At 33.1% G+C, this 25610-nt stretch overlaps 2 protein-coding genes across 2 annotated transcripts in view; both read right to left on the bottom strand.

Moving 5' to 3' along the window:
- The window catches only part of LOC128988048 (cytochrome P450 4V2-like), a 29678-nt gene extending 24045 nt beyond the window's left edge, over nt 1–5633 (bottom strand). The window contains exons 1-3 of the mRNA XM_054409231.1: nt 5597–5633; nt 1655–1843; nt 1029–1150 (exon numbers count right to left, since the gene is read on the bottom strand). Of these exons, the coding sequence (XP_054265206.1) occupies nt 1029–1150; nt 1655–1841 (309 nt within the window). The 5' untranslated portion in view covers nt 1842–1843; nt 5597–5633. The remainder of the gene's footprint in view (nt 1–1028; nt 1151–1654; nt 1844–5596) is intronic.
- A 5126-nt stretch (nt 5634–10759) lies between these two features.
- Nucleotides 10760–25610, bottom strand: part of LOC128986878 (NADPH oxidase 4-like) — an 84894-nt gene continuing 70043 nt past the window's right edge. Inside the window, exon 15 of the mRNA XM_054407468.1 lies at nt 10760–10801. Coding sequence (XP_054263443.1) covers nt 10798–10801 — 4 coding nt within the window. The 3' untranslated portion in view covers nt 10760–10797. The remainder of the gene's footprint in view (nt 10802–25610) is intronic.

The raw sequence follows: 25610 nt of genomic DNA, 5'->3' as shown, positions 1-25610 counted from the left end.
ATTCAGCAGCACAAATCCTTTTCAAAAACAAATTGTTTCTACATAGCACATATTTTGTTCCGGAATTATTCCACTATGTATAAAGCAACTCAGTTATTTCATTCTCCTACATTAGGTGTATTCAAAAATCGAGTTAATAGATGGTTATTGGATATCAGCGATGAAGAGGCCGAGGCTCTTATCACTACTGATAACAGGCGACCTGCCACTGTCTGACAGCACTAAACGGACCCCCTCTGCAAACTCTTGCAACCAACAAAATTCTTTTCCGTTTTATTTATTGGCTTCCCCTTTAAACAATTCTGTTATTAAAAATTTTAATTAATATTTACTCCAATTTTTTATATAATCTACTTATTTTTATTTTTACAGGTTCCCATAGCACTTAGTACATTTTTATTTAAACTTTTTCTTCAATTGCAAATTAGCTCAAAAAATACATATATAATTTTTAGCAACTCGAGTCTACGCACAGACCACTGAGGTCTATGTAGACTCATTTCCATTATATATTAAATTAGTTATTATTCAAGCCGGAGCAAACACTCAACTAGTATTTAAGTTTTTACTTTTATAACTTATAAATTAATTTTACTAGAATTAATTTACGTTAACAATTACTGTATAATGCTTCAGGGCTATATATATTTTTATTTTATTTTATTGAAAAATTGTAAATTTGTATATATTGTGGAAATAAACTGATTTGATTTGATTTGATTTTGATTTGAAAAGTATATTTTTTGTAAGATGTTCCTCTCTGAACATGGTAGTCTGCAACGAGACCGAGACTACAAATTTTTTGACGTGGTCGTAGCTAGAAGAAATAGTTTGTAGTGTTTATACGGTGAGCTAAAAAAGTCCCGGGACGGATTTCCAATTTTTGACCTGAATAATGATTATACTGTAGTTCCCAAAACTCAGCCTTCTAGCTAGTCTGGAAGTTGAAGAATTAGTGATGAATCAGCCAGTGAGAGCTTTTACTTTTATATGTTTAGATAAATTAAATAGGATTATCTAAATCTAACCTGAACATCTTCAACTTTATGAAAGAGCAATACAGGTAGAGGGCCAAGCCAGACACACACGTTATAGAGGCCTGTGCTTACAGCTGCTTTTGACATGTTGATAATTGCTGATCTCGTGAAACCTGCATCAAAAAGTACCAATTGTAATAATAATTTTAAAAGTAGTACTTAATATGGGATTTTATATAATCCTGCAACCCTCCACGATTTTATATGTTACATTTCGTTAATGTAATGAAGTTGACCTTTTCGTAACCAGTAAGAAATATGTAGTTTAACCCTTGCATATTGTGTATGAACCTATACATAATATTCTTCACTCATATTTTCCTCGTTGCGTCCTTATCTCAATGTAATTAAATGCATCTCTTTATTGATATTCGTACAAATAATGTCCAAATAAAGGTAGTTTTAAGGACTATTTACTTGTGTTGTACCTTATACCCATATGGATTAAGTCCATTAAACTAAAACGTATTTCTGCATAGAACTTTGTTTTAACAAATAAATATTAAAGTATATCGACATACTCTAAAGAAAAGGTATCGTATTTTCCTATAACTTATCTTGTGGGTCCATAAAAAACTCTTTACCCGTAGTAAAACTTCCACAAATCCTCCTCCTACCTTCATTGCCTCCGAGCATCAAATGTAAGCTCCCAATGATTGGAAATACTTTAACTGTAGATGGCATCCTCCTGGCAACTTGTAGAAAGTCCCATTTGGTCCACTGGAACCAGCACCAGACTACTAGAAGAAGCAGCAGGACGTATGCGAGGACTGACGTCACCACGCTCACCAATACCCCCAACATGGCTGGGGAAAGAAACGGAGAACTTTGTGATCCAGATTTGAATAAAATTAATCTCACAAAATTATAACTTTGTGGGCACTTATAGCTAACAACCTAAGAAGTTATGTAGAATTTTAAAAATAAATTCCACGAAGGTTGCCAATTTAATCATTGAAAAGACTGAAGCTTTTTTATGGTTTAAAAACGGACAAAACTGTCCTTGATTAGTCCTTGACTTTTGATCAATGGTTCAGGCTATGAAAGCAGCTTATCTTAGTCAACAACACAATTATGATCTCATTTATTTTGCCCCTATCGATTTGCCCTAAAAGTCTAATTTGATATAAAAATCCACATTTGTGATGGCCTAATACTAAAAATATTTAGGCTGCAGTGCCGAACTATATATCACATAGTCAAATACATCCCTTTTATGGTTCTTCATCACGGATTACCCAGTATTCATTGCAAAAGTGAAGCCAGGGTTCACGATATTATCACCTTTAACTAAAGATACTGTATAGTTTTTTAAATATACTGTATATTAAATAGTTTATTTTAATGCACATTAACGCCAATGCGTAATGAAGTATTATACAACTCGATTTTTATTCGTTTCCACTAAAGAACCCATACGAAATGTATACGGCACACAATAAATGGTGAATACATAGTCGAAGAACACAGGCTTCAATTTGGTTTAGACAAGAAGGTTTTTAACATTGGGAGTCCCTGTATCAAAGAACGTGATTTAGTTGCAGTAGTGTGCTGGAAATTGTAATAAGCATATTCTGTTCTGTTATATTGTCTTAGAGGGCTTCCTCAGGCCAGGTGTGGCTTTGGTTAGTACATATTGATTGGCCTCGAAGGAATAACTATAACATTTTATTTACTTTATTTACAATTTTAATTTGTTTAAATGATACAATGCCACACATTTGATTAAAACAAATGTAAATTAAATATATTTTTTTACTATTTTTTACGGTAATATATTTTATAGTGATAAGATTCTCCGTAAAAATTGCTTAAAAGTCTAGATTAATTGATCATTAGCTTTTTAGAGCAGCTTCAGATTCAGATTCGGGTCAATACTTCGTTGCGAATCATGAGCTAAGCGACTAGCAATTCTATAAGGTTATATACATTTAATAACCCCTTTTCACTCCATTTTACGTAGTATTTTTCCTTTTTTAATTTATTTAGAAAGCTACAACATTTTACGAAATTTTATTTTATAACTTGCTGCAAAAGAAAGAAATTACATACTTTAGTTGTAAGCATGTCAATCGAGGTCAATTTTAATACATTTAAGATTCTTGACTCAGCTGTTGCTAAAGTTTTAGGTTCGTATAAACATAATAACTAGTTATAAACGCCATGGCCATTCATAATCCTTGGCACTAGGTTTCTTACATCTGATTTACGGTTCCTAGTAAAATATGCTTATATTAATCATAACTTATGCAATTGAGTTATAATTAAAAAACCATCTTATATTAGGTTAAAAAACGTTTGCAAAACTTATGACAGTTAGCCTGACCATACTATTAAACCGAATTACACGCGGGTTGTATCAAAAGAAAGGTTAACGCTCCTATATGTGCAGGTTTTATTTGTATTTTGAAAATATTTATGTTAATTGGGTCAAAAATGGAAATTAAACTTTTCTTATGGAGATTTAACATGGGGCTAATTCTATATATTTAGACGAGCAAGTTTATTAAGACCCCTTTTTCTCAGATCCTTGGCATCGCAGGGAAAATCTACGCATACTGTTAGAAAGATTATTTGCCTGTATATGTGCAGAATCCCTTTATAAATGAAAATAGGCTCAAAAATAAGCACAAGAAATAAATTTAAAGTTAAATAAAAATTAACTTGGCCCTAACTGGTTGCCATGTTGGTGACGAAATAACAACAAAATATAAACAGAAAATCAAAACAAATGGAAGAAATTCCGATCACATGTTTTATTTACAGCGTGGGTCGAAAATAGAAAAGTTTGCACAATACATTCTTTTGGTCAAGTTTTCGACCACGGCGCGAGCTCTAGTAGCCTACTTCATAATTTAAAATTTAATTTATAACTCAAAATGAATAAGGGCAATAAGGGTCAATTCCAACTGTTTCTACAGTTTTATTTAGAATCACATCTTCCATGACCTCTCCCAGCTTCTGTAGGTCAAGGAGATGGTCATACAAGTAGAGGAATGATACGTCAGGTTGTGCAACATTCCTAGACCGCGGAGACTTTGATGGTTGGAAGTGCTGAAGGCAACACTGTATCAGGTCAACGGCTCTGCAGAGACCACTCTACTGGAGATATTTACAGAAACTGAAAGTGTTGGAAGTTATGGGCTGTATTCACTTGTGGGTTTGAATAGTATGATTTAAAAATATATACCAGTTGTTATACTAATAGGGCTTAGAAAATATTTTATAGGCTCTTCAAGTTAAACATTTTCCTTTCCCAGTCTTCTGAGTCCTAGGGATATGTTGATTGATTTAATTATGTCTACATGAGTTATACTTTATCTTTTCCTTTAAACATAAATATATGATTCTAATGAAATAATTTTTGTTGGACGCGCACACTTACAGCAAAAATAAGTAAAAAGTTAAAAATACTTAATTTTGGTTAAAACTCACCCAAAATTCATCTCAGTTGTCCACTGTCTATTTATGATAACATTGGCTTAGCGGTAAATTTTATTAAAGTCAAGTAAATATTTGCTACTAAATTAAATTGTGAAATTTAATTTTAATAAATCTATGTATTTATGTTAAGAATTTTTAAGGTTATACTACAGAATCCATCTTTAAAATCCGAGTTTTTAACAAATCAATTTTAAATTAATCTTTATTGTTGGAATTTTAATATAAGAGGATGGAAATGACTAAATCTTGTGAAGTCGTTCAGCTCAAAACTGGTATACCGGTTACTTATTGTTGTATAAACATTCGTGTATAAACATTACAGAACATGAATTTTTAAATTACAATAACAACGAAAACCAACATAATAAGATTAATTTATTGTAAGAAACTGTTAACAAACAGCATTAATATTAAATTATTGCTGAGTAGTTAGTATTTTTAACCTAACCAGTATTATTTAAAACTGTAAAAGTTGTCAATTTATTTGTTAAAATTCAGGCTGCATTATTGCTAGTGTTATATCTACATAGAGACAGAGACGACTGTATTATATATCTAAGATAAATGAGAAAATTTTTTTATTTAAAGTTTCCATTAGAATATAATAAAATTACAAAAAAGGCCTTCATATATTTTATATACCTAAAAAAGTGTTATATTCATGCCATAAACATTAACTCTTCTTGTACATAGGAATGTTCTACAATATCGATAAATATCCCGTTGAATCTTGCATAGGAAATAAATTTTACATGCAAGCGTTTGGTACACAAAATAGAATTATACAAAATACAACCAAAAAATTCTATTCGCCTCCGTATTTATAATGTAATTCCAAGACGGGCAAATGAATACAATGTATTTTAGGCCTTAAGCATTAAGTCCTTAACTTACATTTGACGCTAAAAGGACTAAGATTTTTGACGGGTGAGATTTCACACCTGTGATTGCCTTACTATGTCCAAATATTTAATAAAATTAACATATCAAATCTGTATTATGTGGGTGATATTATTTTTATTGCTAAATTTGAAAACACTTTAGTTCCTTCAATATCAATTAATCTTTCAAACTATTTTGATATTCTTTTGTATCACTATTTTCAAAATTGTTACCTGGTACTAGAGTAAAGCGCAGAGATCCTGTCGTAAGTCAACTAGGAAAAAGACTGCCCCAAGTTTGTCTTGGAGTCCCTGAAGAAAACTATTAATCCAAGTCTGCCTTGACTCAGCTTGGACAGACCATTGATGGCTGGCGAAGATGAGGAATACTTGAGCATTCTTGTCATCCTAGCAATGTTAACCACATGGCAGTTTTAGATTACAATGTTAGAGCACGTAAACGATCGTTAGCACTAAGTGGCCGCCCTTCAAACGTGCCTCGAATTCGAGATTAAATGAAGCATTGACTTGTAAGATGGGGTAGTTATGCTTATATAACTGATGATGGTCGCTATCTTTGAGTGTATACATATATACAGTTTTGAAAGACTTTTCTTTCACGAGATTACTCAGTGTAGGAATCTTCGCCGGTGTTGGAATTTGTCCGTGTGGAAGACTATTTTCCAAACGTCAGCCAGTTGCTTGGGCAAAAAGGTTTTCTATTTTTTTGGCTCGTAGGTGTAAAGACAGCTCCAAGATAACTCCATGGATTAAACATACTTCCGACTTCCGATAACTCATTCTGAACTAGATTCACATTAGATTATTATTAAAGGAGATTTTAGAAGATACAACTCAACAACTTCCATAAGGATTATATGCAATATTCATGATATGATGTTACATAATGACGTTATATTATTTAAATATTAAATTTATTTTTAATGGTCTAAATCAAACCGTACGGATATTGGAAGGAACTGAGGCTCAAAAAAAGGTTTAGGCCAACAGGTAGAAAACCCCTTATTTACCTTTCGTTCAATTTGTTGGTAAAAGTTGCACGCGATCGTATGACTCATGATGCTGAATTAACCGTTTAGAATCATTAATATTCAAACCAGCACAATTCAATCTAAACAGGATATCTACAGAGGTGTCAGAATCCAGTGAAGAAGCGTTAAAATGAAGTGTGGAATTCCTCACATTCTGGGAGTGAGTGAAATCTAGTTCTCATTCCACACTCGTCCTCGTACTCTTACATTTCCTTTTTACGAATCATTAAACACTTCATCATTGTCAAACAAATACACATACAAATGTTCCTACCTTTAAGCCTTACGTTAATAACTACTAATATTAAACTTTCAAACTTAATCTAAATTGTAATATATATATATATATTTTTTTTTTTGAAACTTTAAACATTTATTATAAATATTACAAGACAAATAAATCTAAATTACAGATTAATATTATTTATGTAGGGCAGATTAGATGTATTCAACCAAAATAATTTGTGAAAATGACTTAACCAAAATATAAAAAAATCAGTAATATACGTCTTGGAATCCGTTTATGTTTTTTTTTTTTTTAAATACGCATTGAACGTTCGAAAAATGTTTGTTATATTATTCTATTGCATATAAGTAACACACTTGATGGATCAAAAAAAAACTTAAGGTAGCAAGGTAGTCGAATAAACCACCACTGAAACCTAACACAGTGTTTAAATAGTTTTTATTGTAAACAAAGATTGGGATGTGACTACTGACTAGTCTAGGTAATTAAAGCTCTGGACTTATGTCTTGAAGTACTGGGTTAAATCCTGCCAATCAACGAAGGTTTATGCTATTGTCCTGTTAGTTCAGAGCAACCCCTAAGCTGTAACTCCAGTAAACCTAAAAAACATTAACATATAAATAAAATAAAAATACAAAACGATTTTAAGACAAGGAGAAATGTCTTTACTTGGAGAACTCTTTTAAACAATAACTTTAACGATCATAAACTCAAATTTACATTGCAAAACCTTTATAAATGAAGATAAATATTTATACATCATCAAAGTACTGAAAATCTTGACTAGGCATCAAAACAACCTTTACGATATTAGTACAAGGTGAGAAGTCTACTTTCAGTATCTAAAGTAACCATGAAGTTACTTTGGAGCGTTTACTACGAACGCCTGGCGCAATAGTAAATTAATCGAAGTTATGTTGAGCACATAAATTTATCCATTTAATATCTAATTAGTATTCCATTACACCGATGATTGTACTAAGCTCTAGACAGGCTCCTGCTGCAGTCCTCGGCTCCTAAACTGGCTTCTTTATTGACTAATACATTGGCCTCCGGATTAACTCGTCCAAGTTAACCAGTTACTGAGTTACGATAACTACACCCGCCGGTTACTATTAACTACTATTGTGTTTTAGAGTATATCAAAGTTGATATTAAATTATGGCTTGTCTAGGTCGTTGCGGTAGCGACTTCATTAGTGCGGGGGTTTCTGTCGATATTTTACTCTGCACCTTTCCTCTACCTCGCACAGCTATGTGTTTTCTTCCTCTTTATCCACATACATATAACAGTGACGATTAAAATAAGATTTGTAGATTGAGTTTGTAGATTTTCAGTAGCACATAATTGGTTCTCTTCATTGTTGATTTAAGTTAATTAATTAAAGTTAATTCCCATAGTGTTTCTTGATTCCTTGTGTAATCAAGGTTAAGTCACCAACTAGGATCGGTTGTTTGGAATAAGCCAACACGTATACATGTATGTAATATGTCTAAAATTTACCCAGCTATCATTACGGGGGTATAACACCTGGAATATATAAATTTGGATGGTTCAGTCGGAGCATTGATTCTGAAATATGGTTGTGAAACTACTCCCATTGTGTTTCATGTAAAAACTTTTATAAACAACTATCAACTTAATTGGTATAATTGAAAAGCTCAATTGGTACGCATCTACCACGATAAAAGACTTAGATATTTTAAAATATTTATGGATTCATGAAGTTTGTCCTTTACACAAGTATCGCTATTAGGCCCAGATAAGTAGGAAACAACGATAAACATGCACGTTTAATTCTTAAAATTAGTTTCTGGTGTTTTCTTGACTGTATAGGTAACATGTTACAATTTAAATTAATTACATCAAACATTAAATTGTATGTATTAGAATGGTAGAGTAATAAGTTGTGTATCTACAGGTATTTCAGCATAATGTTTATGATCAAAAATTGCATTTGTTATATAATCCTTTCACTACACTAACTGAAAGCTTGGCAAAAGGAAACTGTTTAAATAATATTTATAGTTAGAGTGAATACGCTGTCAGTGTTTTTATTGCTTAGTATTTACTGCATTGTCATCATTGGTTTTTGCAATATCACTCTCCCTACTAACATGACCACATAAACAAAAAATTATAGTTTGTCATTACTAATTTTTTTTTTAATTAACTCATGTGCAGTTTTTTAATATTAATACTGTTGAAGTTGTAAGCCAACGGAAGTACGTGAGTCGAACATCGTGTTATGTTTACTGAGGGTAGGTTTCACGCCCTCTGGCTACGTTCCTTCTCAAATTATCCAACAATATATGCCAAGGTCGTCCCTCCTTCCGCATGTCATCACGTCTTCTGTGGCTTGCTCCGATTGTCATTTAAATCTAAATGCAATGTTTTATTTAAATTATTCCTTTTATTGTCATTTTATTTATATTATTTTGACGAATAAAGATATTTGTAGTAATTTCAGTTAAGGGACTATAACTATAACCCAATCATTTTGTTCAATCAGTAGATTTTGATATTAGAAACACAAATACTAGAGCAAATCCTAGACCAATGTTGAATTAACTAGCTCTAATTAAAGTACAACGATGGATACCTAACCTAAAATCCTGTAGTGTTATTCTAGTAGCCTAGTAATGTTGAAGTTATGGCACCTGAATCAAAATAAGCAACATTTACCGCTATTTATGTGTAACCAATATTAATAAAACTTTGTACATAACAAACATGTAACAAGGAAAACCTGTGGCCATATGAATATAAATACAGTATGGACAAAACAGCCCGATACCTATACTTGAACTTCTCAACTTCATTCAAAATGCTAAATATAAATTTGGGGAAAACATTAAGTTGCTATGGTAAATATGCGAGTTGAATCTAAAATATATAATGTTTAAACCCCTGATCTCGGGTCAAAAAGATTCACTTTAGGCGATGCAATATACTATTTATTACTTAGCTCAACAATCTTGACATCACTCGCGTGAACTTGTACATTATTTTAAGTTTGAGTTTAAGAATTCAATAAATGTTTGTTGTAAACTTTAGACCTTTTTAATGAAAATGTTTTTAAAGAATGGTTGTATGCTATTCTATTGTATTCTAAGATTAGGACTTACTACAAAGATTACAAATTTAAAACAATTCAATCATTAGTTTAGTAAGAGAAAAACTGAGACTGGCAAGGAATATTTGAGGAGTTGGAAATCACACAAACAATAATCTTGTCTAGTCTAATTAAACTAGTCAGGTAGGTAAAATGCGTTTCCGATTATGGTCTAAGTACTTAAATTTCATTTTACATAATCCTGAAATATTGGTATTGTGACTTTCCAATACCGGGACTGCCATAAGAAAAAATTAATCAAATTAACTGTCTGCATAAAATATATAAATTTATGCACAATTCAACTTGTTTAAAAATGCAAATCTGATGGAACAAAAATTTCCGTATAATATCTAGATAGAACATTTAGTTTTAAATCTTTGTCAATCTTAGTTCCCTAAACCCAAATATACTCTGTGCTAATCTAGATTATTCAACTGTGTTAGTCATGCTGGTACTCTAAACTAAGGGATTCACCGTGCAAGTCAAGATCAATGTCCTCGGTACAAGCATAGAAAAAGGAGTACACACTCCTTTCTACTCCTGTATCCTGTCTACTCCTTTGATAAATCCATAGATATATGCCATAATATATATGATATATGGTATAAGGTGGGTTGTAGATAGGATTATACTAGCGACAGTTATAAATCCTTATTCTTGAATCAAATCATGTAATAATTAGTTTAAAATAATGATTTTCCAGAGGACACAACAATATCGATTCTTCCCTTAGCTTAAACTTAATATTAGCAATATAACTCAACAATATTAAAAACAAAATAAATGCCATTTACATGACATAGATCCCATATAATTCTCCTCAATCCCTTCCTCGATGTTCCCTGAAATGAAAGGAAAGACAAGGCCGTGAAAACTCAGAAGGGAAAGATGGCGGAAACTGGTTCATGGTTCTGAGAGAGTACTTCGCATTCTCCTCGTGAACGAACAATTTGTCAACTTGAATGTTCTTTTCTGGACTTTCCGTGTAAGAGCCAACCTTCATCCGTCTGTAAGCGATTTATCTGTAAGGAGTGTTTTCTTAGTTGTTTACCTTAAAAAATATATAAATTGCTTTATTATGTGTATTTTATGAATACAAAATTTATTGTTAAAAAGAAATATTGAGCAAGGATATTATTGTCACTAAACATATAATGCTAATTAATTCTCAACACTTATTTAAGTTTACTAATATGAGAACCTTCTATATCCTAAAATTAACTATTTGCTACATCTTTTAAATTTTATTCCATCATTCTGTAATAAAAAATCACTATCCATAAATGTATTATTGATCCTATAATGTTGTTCATAGATGTTTCAAACTTGACATTGATCACTTTATTGATATAAAATTTCAAACTTTCATGAGTTTACACCGACCCTCCTGGTGGAGATAACTCTCCGATGCGGAGAGAGTCCTCTTATAAGCTTGCCACTTTCTGTGGTGGACACAGCTTAAAGTGAGCTCCGTAGCCACAAGTCACTGTATTACCACAAGGCGTTGGTGCGGGATTCGAACCCCCGATCGCTTTGTGTAGACCCAATCTTTTACCACTACGCCAGCTGGCACTATCCTGATAATTAGACCAATTCGTGTATACCAAGGCAAAAATGTGGTACGGATTCCACTATAAACTGTAGATCCCTTAGTTGCCATTAGCTGTATGGGCTATTAATTAACAGCTGTGTCTGAAGAATATGTCGGCCTTAGTCACTAACAAGACTGTACCACTCATCCTACACTCATCTCCATTCATACTTGGCTTAAAATACCTACCTTTGTGTGGCCATTTCATCGAAAAGTATTTAAACAAGTGTTAAAGTACTGTCATTTCATAAAGTAGGGTGCATTTGAAACTGAGCAATCAATTAGTAGAACACTACGTTTGCACAATTATGAGAACTAGCACTTTTTAATGTTAGGCAAGTGTTTAATTCTGCACTTCACTCTTCTACAAGAACACGGATACAAGTTCAGTCTGGAGCAGTCCGCGTTTTAACACATCCATAAAACCAACACAGAGAATAAACGAGTACACTGATTGTTGTGTGAAGAAGTAAGTTGGACCAGTTTACGCTGCCTTGAGTTGTAATGAAACTACACACTTTCCCTAGAGCTGTAAACTTGGTTTTACGCTTACGAAACGGCTACATATTCTTTAGAGATTTGTTGCGCAAGGAGATGGTGCATCTTTTGGACATACTAAACGTACAACAAAATAAAATATGACGTGAAAGCTATTTGAATATGAAAAATATATTCGGAATTGAAAAAGTCGTATGAAACGTGAAGCCTTATTAGAGAATAATTACGAGAACAGGGAAGTTCGTGTGTAATGGGGTAATTATATCTCTATAAACTAACACTTTCAAAGATAATTATAAAGCTATCTACAAAACGATTGCTCTGATTTTTTTAACTATAGCAGTTAACAGTTTTGACTCTTTGTTCTTCCGAGACGTAGTTTTATTTTCTTGAGGTTAATCGAAATGTCGTTTAAGCTATTACTCGTGAGTTAGTAGTGCATTGAAAACAATATTCGTTTATAAGGTAATTAATTACTTATGTAAATGTTGTCATACCTCATTTAATTTCAAGTACTGCATGAAAATCTCTGACCACTAATTTAGTAGAGCAGAATGGGACACAAATATTACCAATTGTTTAAGTCTAATATAAATATACTAATTTGTTAAACGATGCTTGATAGAATAGTCAAAGTTAGGCTAACTTTTTAAACTATATACTGATACAATGTTTTACATCAAAAGTTACATTTGATAGGAAATTGCTCAATACCCAATAGGCAATTATTTACGATATCATGTTTGTTGAGCCGTATCAATATTTATGAACTTACAGCCTGAAAGGTAAATTAGGCTAACAACAGATTTTTATCTGATGGAAAATATTCAAAAGAGGTAAACTAATTCTAAAATATACATAAAATCATGTTAGGTTTTTAATGTTTTAGAATTATCAGACTAATTTACCACTGAGAAAATACGAGATGTTGCTACGTCAGCAAAGTAACATAGTATTTAAAGTTAAGATAGTAAAACTTTTGAAGTACAGTACCTCCAATTTAGTTTCTTAACAATAAATTGTTTTAAGATCCTAAAAATTACTTGAAATATGACAATCAAAATATAAAAATAGCAAATATTTGTTATATTAGCAAAATCCAGCTAATTGCGGTGTATGTTACTTCTAACAGATTATGGAACATTTCTAAACAGCAATTGCTACCGTTCCGCATGTATCCTTTTAGCGTCCTCATGTAGGTAAAGTCATATAGTAGCTCTGGTAAAGTGTTAACAATCCTTAAACTGGTTTAAACACACGTTACCATATGAAATGTTATAATTATATATGGCCTTATTATTACTATATTTTTTACTAGTTTATATTTCTAAACTTTTTTATGTTAAATTTAAACATGCTTTTGGGTCATTTACAAAGAAATGTGTGTAAATCAAAAAGGTATTGAAATAAGCTAGGACGATAAGTTGAAAGCATCAAGTCGACTGATACTAGTTCACTACTAAAAGTTTAAAAACTGTATACATAGTTTAAAATGTAATTTGAATGTTTAAGGCTGCCTGAACACAAATCTGATGTGATGTTATTTTATGTTGCACTGTTTACAGTTGGGAAAGATGAACGTTGGAGTAATTTGGCGCCTCTACATTTTTGGAAGGAGAATGCGATTATTTTCATTATTTATACATAAATTGAGTATTTTCTATAATACGTTATTGTTTGGGGTTTACTTAGGCTACTAAACTGTATATGGAAACCCATGAAACATTTAGTAGGTATGTGAAAACATAAGTCTTACTAAGATAATAGAGTTAGGTAAATAATATACTCTAGAAATATTTATACAATCAACGATAATAAATGTTTGCAAGTTATAATAAAATCAAAATTCTGAATAGTTTGGAGTATTTACGTAATGCCGCTTCAGCATAATTATCGTAAAGCTTATTGTGGAGTACGATCTCCGATGCATACGAATGTCCGAACCTGATAGACCGGATAGTTTTGTTTCCTAGGCTCCAACCCATCAAATCATGCATCGTAGTATATATAGTCAGTGGTAATAGCTACAAGACAATTTACAAGGTTTGAACCCGAACCCTCTTTACAAGTCCGGCCTCTATCAAACGACACTCTTCAACAAATTACAAAGGCTAAAACCTGAAAATGGAAGATATAGTTTAAGAAAATTTTGTTCGAGTGAACGGTTACCCACCCAAAGTACTACTGGACCCATTGTTGTCTGGTAAGGTGACAAAACGAAGACCTCAAGACATTATGCCCACCACAGGCCCCCAGTTATCCATCAGACTCCATGGGGGTCCTACACAGCTGCCCTCATCATTTACCACTTTTGTTCGCTTTTCGACCTTTTAAATAGCATTGTCTCCCGGTTGTGTGCAAAGAATGGTATCGCACTGCTGCTGCGATTAATGTTCTGACTCCGGTGAAATGGATTAGAATTTATACTGGGATTAACAAAACGAGAACACGTCATGACTTGAATGCTAAAAGGGGGGAGTCAGAGCCCAAGCTAATCTGTGGGTTCGTTCACCTACTTGGGAAAATAATGGACAAGTCTTTGAAAAGGAACTAATTTTCTTTACTAGAAACTCCCCTCACAAAAAACCAATCTATATTTTCTTTAAACCCACAAAATCTAAAAAAATCTTTGAGTACAAATTTTCCAAATTAGTCATTGATAATGTCTTAACATCTGAAATCAGAAATATACAAATAAAAAACTCATCTATATTTCTGAAACCCAACATCCAACAAACTCGGAAATTTTGGTATCCTTAAACGTTTAAAAGCTTAAATATATCTTAAATAATTATCGTCACAAAACTTTACTAACTTGCAGTAAAATCCCAAAACGAACCCTCCCACGTATATAACGCACGAGGTGAGACACTCATCAATTATTTATCCAAAGGTCGGGATTTGTTAAATACATTCTCAGTGTAATAAATAAACATATAGTTGTAGGTGTGACGTGTCCGCCCCCTTCCCACATCTTTCATTGTAACCAAATAATATGTCCTTCATTATGTAACATAAATATATATTAATTGGGATTAATTTTACGCGATTTGTCTAAAAGCCCCCCTCGGTCTGTCTACGATTAATGGTATTTTAAGGTGTGTAAGTGGAAAAATTAATGGATTGGATGTGAGAGAGTAGTTTTTAGCTTACCAAGCCGAGCCACGAGCTGATTTTAATCTTGACCACTTCTTACAATGGACGAAATCTGAATATTCTGAGTTTATTGGTTAAACTCAGTTTAATGTGTATCAGCCGATAAAATAAACTAATAATCAACTATGTTCGAAAACGATTAAAATCAAACATTTCTTATAATTACCATTTTCAATGGTACGACATGACCATTTACTTTGTATAACTTTCTCTGAGCCTTAAAAATCTGTTCTTTTTTAGTCGCCTAGAAAGGTGAACTGTGAACCACCGTTCCTTGGCATCATGATGTCACCAAAAGTCATTAGTGTTTGGCGGGATTTGAACCTGGTCCTCCAAACAGAATCACCACGTTTTAATTGGAGAAACAACGTCTGCGCTGCTTACGAAATACTATTTTAGGTTAAGGAGAAACTCTAAGATTACGTGTTTAAAAATTCCGCAAATAACTGTATACTCTTCCCGTAAAGTAGAGAAGAGTATGTAAGTAACTTAAAATCCACGACATTCCTCTAGATATACATTCTTGGATGTATAAGGAAATAATAATGGCTAATTTAAATTCCAGTAACAACATATAATTCATTTAAGACTACTTTTAATTGAATTAAGTTTTATAGAGTGATGTTTTAAGTCATTAACCATTATTATTAAATCCCTCAATTTACAGTAGATGATTATGGACCACACTTATGACATATTTAATTTCAAATGATCAATTTAACTGCTATTCACTTTTACAGGTCAAACTGCTAATTATTTGTTTTAACAAGTGTTTTCCAGCTTTGAGGTTCATGTCATTGTTAATTAATTGCTTTAGCTGTATACATTAGCATTTTAAGAGTTTAAACCACGGACAAAAACGTCGACACGATATATATCTTTTAGCGCCATTATGTTGTTTATTTACTCGTGAATTGAAAATTAATTTAAATCCTATGTAAATAATGCAAATAAGTACACTTGTGCAGAAGAGAGGATGTTCGTAACATGCTGAATAATTATGTCTGAATAATAATTAATTTTAAGTGTGCCTTGAAACACGTTTTCCAAACTAGACATGTGTCTCAATTTTACAGGTTACGGGACTTAATTGGATACTTTTATATAATGACATCTCTTTCAACAAATGTTTACATGTTTATATTTTCTTAGATTGGATGTATGGTCTTACCTACTCTACATAAGGATATTTGTTTACTGTACATGATTTATTGAGAAACTTTTTTACCATAGGCCTATATCTAAATTGATTCACAAAACTGTTATTTATGCCCATTATCAATACATATGTGTTATCTTATACATTAATTCCTCTATGTATATTTCACTGATTTGGAACTATTATGTGGCCAAATTTGATATGAATATGATTTGATCTTGTCTTTGGCAGTTACAATATGTCAATAGCTTTGTGCATCTTTAAATATTGTGTGGTTAGTAGCGTTTCCATAATGCACTGATAAAAGTTTGAAGTTAGCGAACCGAAACAATTACCATTTTTCTTTCTGTTTCATATTTGAAGTTACCTGAAAACGATTAATTTGCTGACGATTTAGAGAACTATAAAAACGGCTGATTTCCGGACAGTATGATGAAAACGTATGTTTTACTAGCCAAATGTATAGCATCTTGGGTTTCGATGCGAGAAGGGCGGGTACGATCAACTGTATATCCACAACATTTGCTGGGTTCGGACCACTTGCCCTTATAAACGTGTATGATACCTTATTTGATAACTCCACTTTTGTTGACTCAATAAAACTATTATGTATCTTGTAAATTCTATTTTGAGACCACAAACCAAAGCAATGTCACTCAAATTAACGCGATAAACACAAACGTAAACTTTCTCTGAAAGCTGAAACCGCCCTGCTTTGTTCTTCAAACAATCAAAACACGATTCTATCTCACATGTCGTCCAGTAAACCAGGTATTTGGTGCTCGCCCACCACTCTCTCGACAATAGGCTCTGATGCGACACCTGTCAGAGACCACGGAACCTCTCCGTAGCATCATTTACATTCGTAGGTCTTTGATTTATCTCTGGGTAAATCATCCAGGAAGACAACCCTGGTGGCCCCAAGATTGATGTTTTGGCAAGGTGAAACCAGGCTTGTTGTGTTGCACAATCTTGTTGTCTCCTCATATGTAACCTTGGTATGTTGAAAATTGAGTAACAGAAGTGTATCTACAGTAATAATTGCTTAATCTCTTTAAACGAAAATACAAAACAATATGACGAATATTTTTATAATTTAAAGATACATACAATGCCGTTCACTCAATGCTGTCATCATCGAAGTATAACACAACGCTGTAATTCCATTAGGGAACAGAACTGCCTACAGCTGGTATAGTTGAAATGAGTATCAAAAGTTTCTCCACAGTATCCAGCATGTAAATTCAATAAATATATCAATCAGTGTTTATTAACTAAGTAATTCATAAATTCCAAAGGCAGAATGCCTGGAATCACTGAAGTTCAATAAGCATTGCTTGTTTAAATAAGATGCATATAAGAGGCAATTGATCATAGGTTTCTGCGCTAGAAGGTCAGCTAACGATTCATAATTAATTCAGAGGGAAACCACAGCAGCAATTCCCACGTATCCGTTCTGAAAGTCTGAAATCGTTGAATTTATTATAATTCAAATTGTTATTACACGATTTATCCTTGATATATTGCAGTGGGAGTGTAATTGTATGGTGACAGTCGCTTTGAATTGACAGCAACATAATAGGATCGATTTTGCAACACCAGTTCTGAAATGGTTAATTCAGTATGGAGGTTGATAGAGACATTTCTTTTATTTGGATAAATTAAAAACAACTCACCAATCACCGAACTACATTAACACAGATGCAGAATTATTCAGTTGACAATTTGCCCTAATTCTGGTGTAGAAGTCAGTTCAATTAAATTTGCTAAGCACTAGGGGTATTGTTAATTACGTAGCAATTATGTTTACCTTATCTCGAATACAATGAATGAAATAGTTGCAGGTACTAGATTAAAAATTACCTATTAGATTTGGCCTACCTGTTTGTATAAATAGATAATTTCATCACTGGTTAGAAAACACAATATTCTCTATGTATTCGGATCTACGTTTTTAAATACGAGTAAATACAACCACACATCAAGTTTTCTCAATCTTTACAAAGACCGAATATTTTGAGACAAGTGGACATGGTCATGTTGCCTTGTAATGAAATTGTGGCATTACATTTCTTAGGAATAAGTCTGAACATTTGTACAGTTCAGTATAAAGAGTGCTGTCGTAGTCAAAGAAAGTTACCCTCCCAAATTAACGGATTGCAACGTGCAAGACTGTTCTTAAAATTGTATTCTCAAACATTCTTATGAGGAGAATGAATCGGTAGTATAAGCCTAATACAATAATTTTATTAGTAAACCAGGGACTGGAGGTTCGAGCGCGTCTGAAGGCGTCAATGAGTGATTGACTCTGAAGTTATCGGGCGTTTATCAACACTGATCAGCCATGAGTGTGTGTAAGTGTGCGGAGGAGGCAGAGTAATGAGTGTTGAAGCGTGAGTGAAGGCAGAGACAATGACAGGACAACTAGGTCACATACTCACTCACACAGACACAGACACACAGTGATGTTAATCTAATTGGAATCCACGTCTAATGATAGGCGACTTGTGGTGGGCGTCATCGCCCACCTTCATTCAGCAACCTGTCCACGAATACCAACCCCTCTGCACTTGACTCTCTCACTCTCTGACAAGCCCGCGCATGACTTGTGCGTTCCAGATTGAATTGGATAATCAAATGTATAGGTGTTCTAGTATTTGGCTGACTTCCTAAATCCATTAATCTTGACATCAATGACAATAATACAAAAGTTGGATTTGTTTTAGCTTCAGATGATTACCGTCTCGGGGCCAGTGCGAGAGGGGTAGGTTTGATACCTGCTACATCCATAAACATTCTTGTAATTCCGACCACGTTTTCGTTAAAAGCATATAGGCCTAGTTTTCTATATTAAAAAATGTTACAGGCGTTGACACCAAAAATGGTTTATATGCAATCTAGCGACAACCTTTGACTATTAGGCTAACAACCGCAATGTACACAATCTACTACTTTGCTAATGCTGTATGTAGCCAGGTGTATGCTAATATTGAAACGCAACGCATTATTTATACTGAGCCACGGACAGAGTTCGTTGATTATTTTCAACTTTTAAATCAAGCCGATCGAATAAAAGCAATCAAAAAATGCCATGGTGGCACATTCTATAATACGAGTTAAACTCAACTCCTTCTTGAGTTAAAAATATTCAAGTAACATCTATTCGATATGCGTTGGATATGTCTACTTTATCTATATAAATAAAATTAGAGTTTTGTCTGTACATTGCTCAGAATTATATATTTTTAGGTTGTTTTACGTTTTATACATTAAAGAAGCAGAAACGAGTCTTATCTCTATTTCTGTCTGTCTGTCTGTCTTTCTTTCTGTCTGTCTGTAACACTCAAGATGGCATTCTACGCTATCTTCTCCAAGAAAACGAGGGTACCTATCAAGATCCAAGTCATTTTAATGTATTCACGGACGTTCAAAAATTCAGTTTTGTGCGATTTTTGTCAAGTTTTCGTCCAATTTTTATCACATAATCATCTGTGAAATAACGAACAGCTGTTCGTATCAAGATTAATTTTTTCTAGCTGTCACTGGTTTACAAATGCTGTTTACAAATACCGCAACCATTTTCGATCACGTTTGAAAGCAAATCCCAACCAAGTGAGATTAAAAACGTTTTTCTTACATAACGGATTTAATTAATCGCAATAATATAGTGTAATAGTGTAACCGTAAATGAAATTAAATAACTAATTTTTATTATAAATTACCAATATAATCGTATATAGTACTTCATTTCATATACTAAGTCGTCATTCCGACAGCATTTCTGGTCATCTTCGGTCCAAGCAAATATAAATTGTTATGATAAAATTTGATGACATTAACAAAGATTTCAAATACTAATTTTATATGGACTTTGTTATGCTTAAAGCGTAGCGAATTCCCCAATTAAGTTCTGTATTTTTTGTGTATGTCTGTTGGTAACGCATTAATGTCCTTATTTCTCAGTGTTTCACGGAAAGGACAAGAGCACCTTGATAATGAAATTGTCAACCTGAATAAAGTGTTAAATTGTGAGGTTGATGTAGTACCTTAAATACTTTTAACCATTGTGGAAAGTAACTTTCAATTATAGGCCTACCTTAGGGCTATACCTCATAGATCTATAAAGCATTTTTTAGTTTAATCATTGGATTCAACATACGGACCAACACGTATTTAAAGAAGGTTTCAACTGACAACGATAAGATCGCCGTGCGTAGAACGGGCACACAGCTAGTTATACAAAGAAAATAATATAGCACTGAGAAGGTTAATTTATATTCCCCTTAGACCCGCCTTTAGTAGTTGGGTACTAATCCCTTAGTTAAATTAAAATAACACTTCTTCCATTACAAGTATTTCCATGCTCGCAATTTTCCAAATTTCTCTTCGAAAGAGCTCACCAAGTAGCGTGAACTTCGTTAGCTTTTTTAATCTACTCTAAAAACGTACCCAGACGTTGGGGAACTTTTGTTTACGATCATGGCCAAACAATCTACATGTGAACGCATCCATGTCGACTGCTGGAGGCACAATAGGAAGAGACTGTTACAGTATTACGATGGTGAGGAATTGTAAACAATGCAGTGGTTAGGTTTATATCCTGTGGCGCCAGAGAAGATGGGTGATGTTACTGGAGCATGGGATTATGAAAATGTTTGGATAGAGGAGGCAGAAGAGTCCCTATAGCTCAAGACATTAAGGTTAAAAATGTCAACGTAAAAGAGGAGAAATGCAGCAATTTCTTAGGTAACAAAATATTATGTAAGTACATAGAATTTCATATTGAAATGTACATTTCAAGTTAATTCTTGCATGGCAACTTTCAACATGACCTTTTAGGCAAGGATCATCTCATGTTTTGCTTGAGACGTCCTTTTTCAAGCTCCAACCCGTTTTTACTAACCAACTAAAGGCAAATGCTTAGTAATTATTTCATATAAAGAAAAATTTAAATAAGCTTGATTTAAAAAAACTAATTTCACGTTGAGAAGAAATGCAGTAAAATGCATTAATATTTTATTTGCTATACATTTAATTTGGCGTATATTGTGATTTTATTATTTCAAAGTAATAGACTTAATAGTTGCATCTTTAAATAGTTAATTTTGATGACCAATCAACTCGCTAAAAAGCCGGGTCATCCACTATAAAGGACGAGTCAGAGCTGAGACGGAAAATCGGTTATGTATCAGATTAGCTCTGGTGGCCAGTCATAAAAAAATACAACGAATATAAAATTGGGGCTTACATTAGGATTCATCAGTTTAACATTTAAAAGGTTTCTGTAAATCAGGGTTGAACAATCCGAAGGTAACTACTCAGACAAAGTTTTACAATTACACAGATTTCTCTGATACTGACTACTAATAAGCCCTGTTATAACACGTGAAGATACTGTAATCCGTAAACCGTTTGGTTTTATCCTGATTTGAATAGCTCCATATTCCAGCTAAATTCTAACACATTAAAAGATAAGCGACTTACTAAATCGTACAAATATACAAACATTTGATCAAACAATAAAGTACCACGGTACCATTAGGTAAGGTTCTGGCGACACAATGCCGTGACAACAGCAACCAAACGAGCACGATATGAAACCCTATTAAAAATACAACAAATCGAGCATTTATGAAGCATCGAGCATTCCAAGAGCCCAAAGACATCGGAACAAAGGATCATTATGGGGTTGACCTTGTGCTCCAAACATTTCAGGATCAGAATCGCGCTTATTATGCGTGGACAATGTCTTAATTCTGGGATGCGGTTGTCTAATATCGGCTAATGGAGCGGTCCTTTTGTAGTCACCATTCAGGACTCAGTTTATTGTAAAATCTCGCCCCTAATTGTGTAGAAAATTACTCGATTGCTTCTCGGTGATAATTTTTGAATTGAATGATGTATAAATTAAGCGATCTGGGCTATGAACTGTAAATTATTAGGTGAGAGTGGGTTGGCGATGGGGTTTATCAACTTGGAGTGGTTAGTGCCCACCTCCTAATACAATTATGACTGGTTTAATCCTAAAAATGTCACTGTACGATAATTAATCACAAATTAAGATTGGGCGCACTCGCAACTGGTCGTATTTTGATCAAATATTGAGAGTACACTGAAATGAAACACATCATGTAGATTATTTTATTGACTGAGACGAGTCGTTTATGGGACAAATCTCTCGGGTAAAAATGCCACACTGGTGTTGACATTAAAATAAAAATTATTAAATCGCAATGTTCAAGGACAACTTAAGTCCAGTTTCGAACCATCTTTATCATTTATCATCATTTATCATTTATTTATCCTATACTGACCCTGTCTGGGGTAGTGAATGTGAAAAGACTAAGTTTCTTTTTCGACAACAATTGAAACCCATCCGCATTATATTTTCCCTACCCAAACGTCAGTCCTACAAAGACATTTAAAAAAATCCGAATTCTAACTTTTCCATCCATATACATTTTTGAAACATTATCCTTCACCAGAAAAAATGTATCTTCTTTTTTTCACAGCTCAACAACAGATATCCATTTCGTAAATTTCTTCCGACCTTGCAATTCCTAATTACTCAACGTCATTCTTTCAAAAGAATTTTCAATACGATGCCTTTAAGCTTTTTAATAACCTTCCTCCTTCCCTAAAGACCGAACAGGATTTAAATAGATTTCAGAAAAAACTAAAGAATTTTTTTCTGGATAATGCCTTCTGCAGCGTTCGTGAGTGTCTTTGCCCTAGAACTGGTAGTACTGTAATAGAGTAGCATAGTTGACAGTGTTTTAATTTATACAGGGTGATTTTTAAATGAGTTCCCCCCCTACTTTTTTCTACATTTCTTAAGACATCAACTCCGGACCACGTCAGATCATTGTAGAGTAGTAAGTACTTCATTTTGACTGGGTATACATTTTTGGCCGCCATCTTCGTTCCGCCATATTGGATACAAAGTTTTTTTTCAAATGTAAAGGTAGGGTTGTGACCCATTATTCCAAACATGAATTTTACGCTGATTACAATGCCGCAATTATTTTTTTAAAATCTTGATCCGTTCTAAAGTTATAAGGACTTTGTATAACTTTATTTTTAGCCCATTTTAACATTGTGTATTTACAAACTAAGACCATAATCTCAAAATAGTGCTAGATAAAGATAAGTATACACCACCATTCATTGTCGACCTTTTTTCACTTGGTTATGACGGATGTATTTTTTCGGCCGCCATCTTAGATCCGCCATTTTGAAAAAATGACAAATTAATTTAAATATGAAGGTGGTGTTGTGACCAATCATTTTTAACTACTTTTTTATTCTGAACTCAATACCGCCATCAGTTTTCCATTTGCATGTTTGGTTTTTGAATTATTGAAATTTTAAATAAGATAATTTAAATATTTCATCAAGAAAGCTTGAAAACCAAAAACGGATTGCGGCATTGAGTTCAGTATAAAAAAAGTAGTTGAAAATTATGAGTCATAACACCACCTTCATATTTAAATTAATTTGTCACATTTCAAAATGGTGGATCCAAGATGGCGGCCGAAAAAAAAACATCCGTTATAACCAAGTGAAAATACAGTAGGTCGACAATGAATGGTGGTGTATACTTAACTTTATCTAGCACTATTTTGAGATTATGGTCTTAGTTTGTAAATGCACAATGATAAATTGGGCTAAAAATAAAGTTATAAAAATTCCTTATAACTTTTGAACGGATCAAGATTTTTAAAACCTATTTGCGGCATTGTAATCAGCGTAAAATTCTAGTTTGGAATAATGGGTCACAACCCTACCTTTACATTTGAAAAAAAATTGTATCCAATATGGCGGATCCAAGATGGCGGCCAAAAATTTATACCCAGTCAAAATGAAGTACTTACTACTCAACAATGATCTAACGTGGTCCGGAGTTGATATCTTAAGAAATGTAGAAAAAAGTAGGGGGGGAACTCATTTAAAACTCACCCGGTATAAGAGAGTTTTTTATTATGTAAATACTGTATTTTATTTTGTTTTTGACGTAGCTAATGCATTTATGTTAATTTTGCTGAATAAACGACTTATGACTTATGACTTATCTAACTACCTACCGGTATGGAGGTTTCAGGGTGGTCAAACTGACAAACTTTATTTTAGGCAATCACTATAACCATTCAACTACCCAGATGGTAAGAGCCTAAGCTTCAACATGGACTTTTTAAGTTCCATACCCATATTTTCCCATTAAGTAGTACTGTGGGCACATGCCTGCGGTGTTAAGTTCTTTGGCAAGATGTTCGGGTGGAAAAAGGAAAAATAATATTACTAATTCAATTCTTAGGTAAAATTAATTGTTAAATCTGTTGTTGTTTTGTTCTAGTTTTTATATTGTACTGTAGCTGTTATGAATTAAAATATTAAGTTTGTGACAATATTAAATACAGGCTGTTTAATAAAACTGTTGCTATTACTTTGTTGTATGTTCAATGTGTATTCTTGGTTTTTGCTATCGTCTCGTAATCTCATTATTTTAACTGTAAACTTGTCCTTTTTAATCCATTCTGTGTGTAAAAAATGTCATTGGTGTATGCCGTTCGTGAACAAACAAGTAAACTCTAGAACAAGAACCCTGCTGCCCTGTTACAAAGCTCGATTACTGTAGTAGTTTTAGAAGGATTTCTTGTTTAGAAAAACACATCGCTACAGTGTCCTCTCAAAGTAAAGGGCGTGTTTTAAAGGCGTTTATTCATCCCCTTGATAACTATCAACACGTCCAATGGTTATGTATAACCATTAATACCGCCACCGGTCGTACGGTGTTTTACCGTTAACTCCAGGCTGCGGCTTTCGAAGTGGCAACACAGCTGCTGTTACAGCTATTTAGTTTGGAGGCATCTAATGCGTATTGTTTGTATTATTTTAGAATACGAAAGTTTTTTTACTGGGCTATGAAATCATCGACTATGTACTGAAATAGTTTTTCAATTGATATATTTTTGGTTTAGAACACTACTTTACTTTATGTTTTATTTTCAACCTTAATAAACTTATATTATATTCAATTCAATTCAATTCAAATTCTCTTTATTCATTCACAGTACAAGTTTTTATACAATGAATAGCGTCAAATAAATATAAAGATGAATTATGCTTTACTTATCGCTAAAACAATCATTATCCTTACAAAAAATATGTTAAGCTTAAGAAGAATAAACAAAACAAAATTAAATCAAATCATCTTTCTAAACTATTTCATTGATTGGCGTTTATTTTTAATTTTGAAAATAATTCGGAGTGTTTTTTTTAACACTCATAAATTCAAAAAAATAATTTCATTCATAAATTTAAATTAATAATACGCCATTGAATGAGTGGGTGTCACCTGTCTGCTGTGTTATATCACGGCCACCTTTAACTCCAGGCCGCGGCCTTCGAAGTGGCAACGTCGCAACTG

This window comes from Macrosteles quadrilineatus, unplaced genomic scaffold (genome assembly GCF_028750875.1).
Source record: "Macrosteles quadrilineatus isolate MER2022 unplaced genomic scaffold, UCM_ALF_1.0 Scaffold_2__2_contigs__length_208266976, whole genome shotgun sequence".
Taxonomy (NCBI): Eukaryota; Metazoa; Arthropoda; class Insecta; order Hemiptera; family Cicadellidae; genus Macrosteles; species Macrosteles quadrilineatus.
Note: the sequence above shows the minus strand (reverse complement) of the source record. Positions and strands in the feature narration are given on the sequence as shown.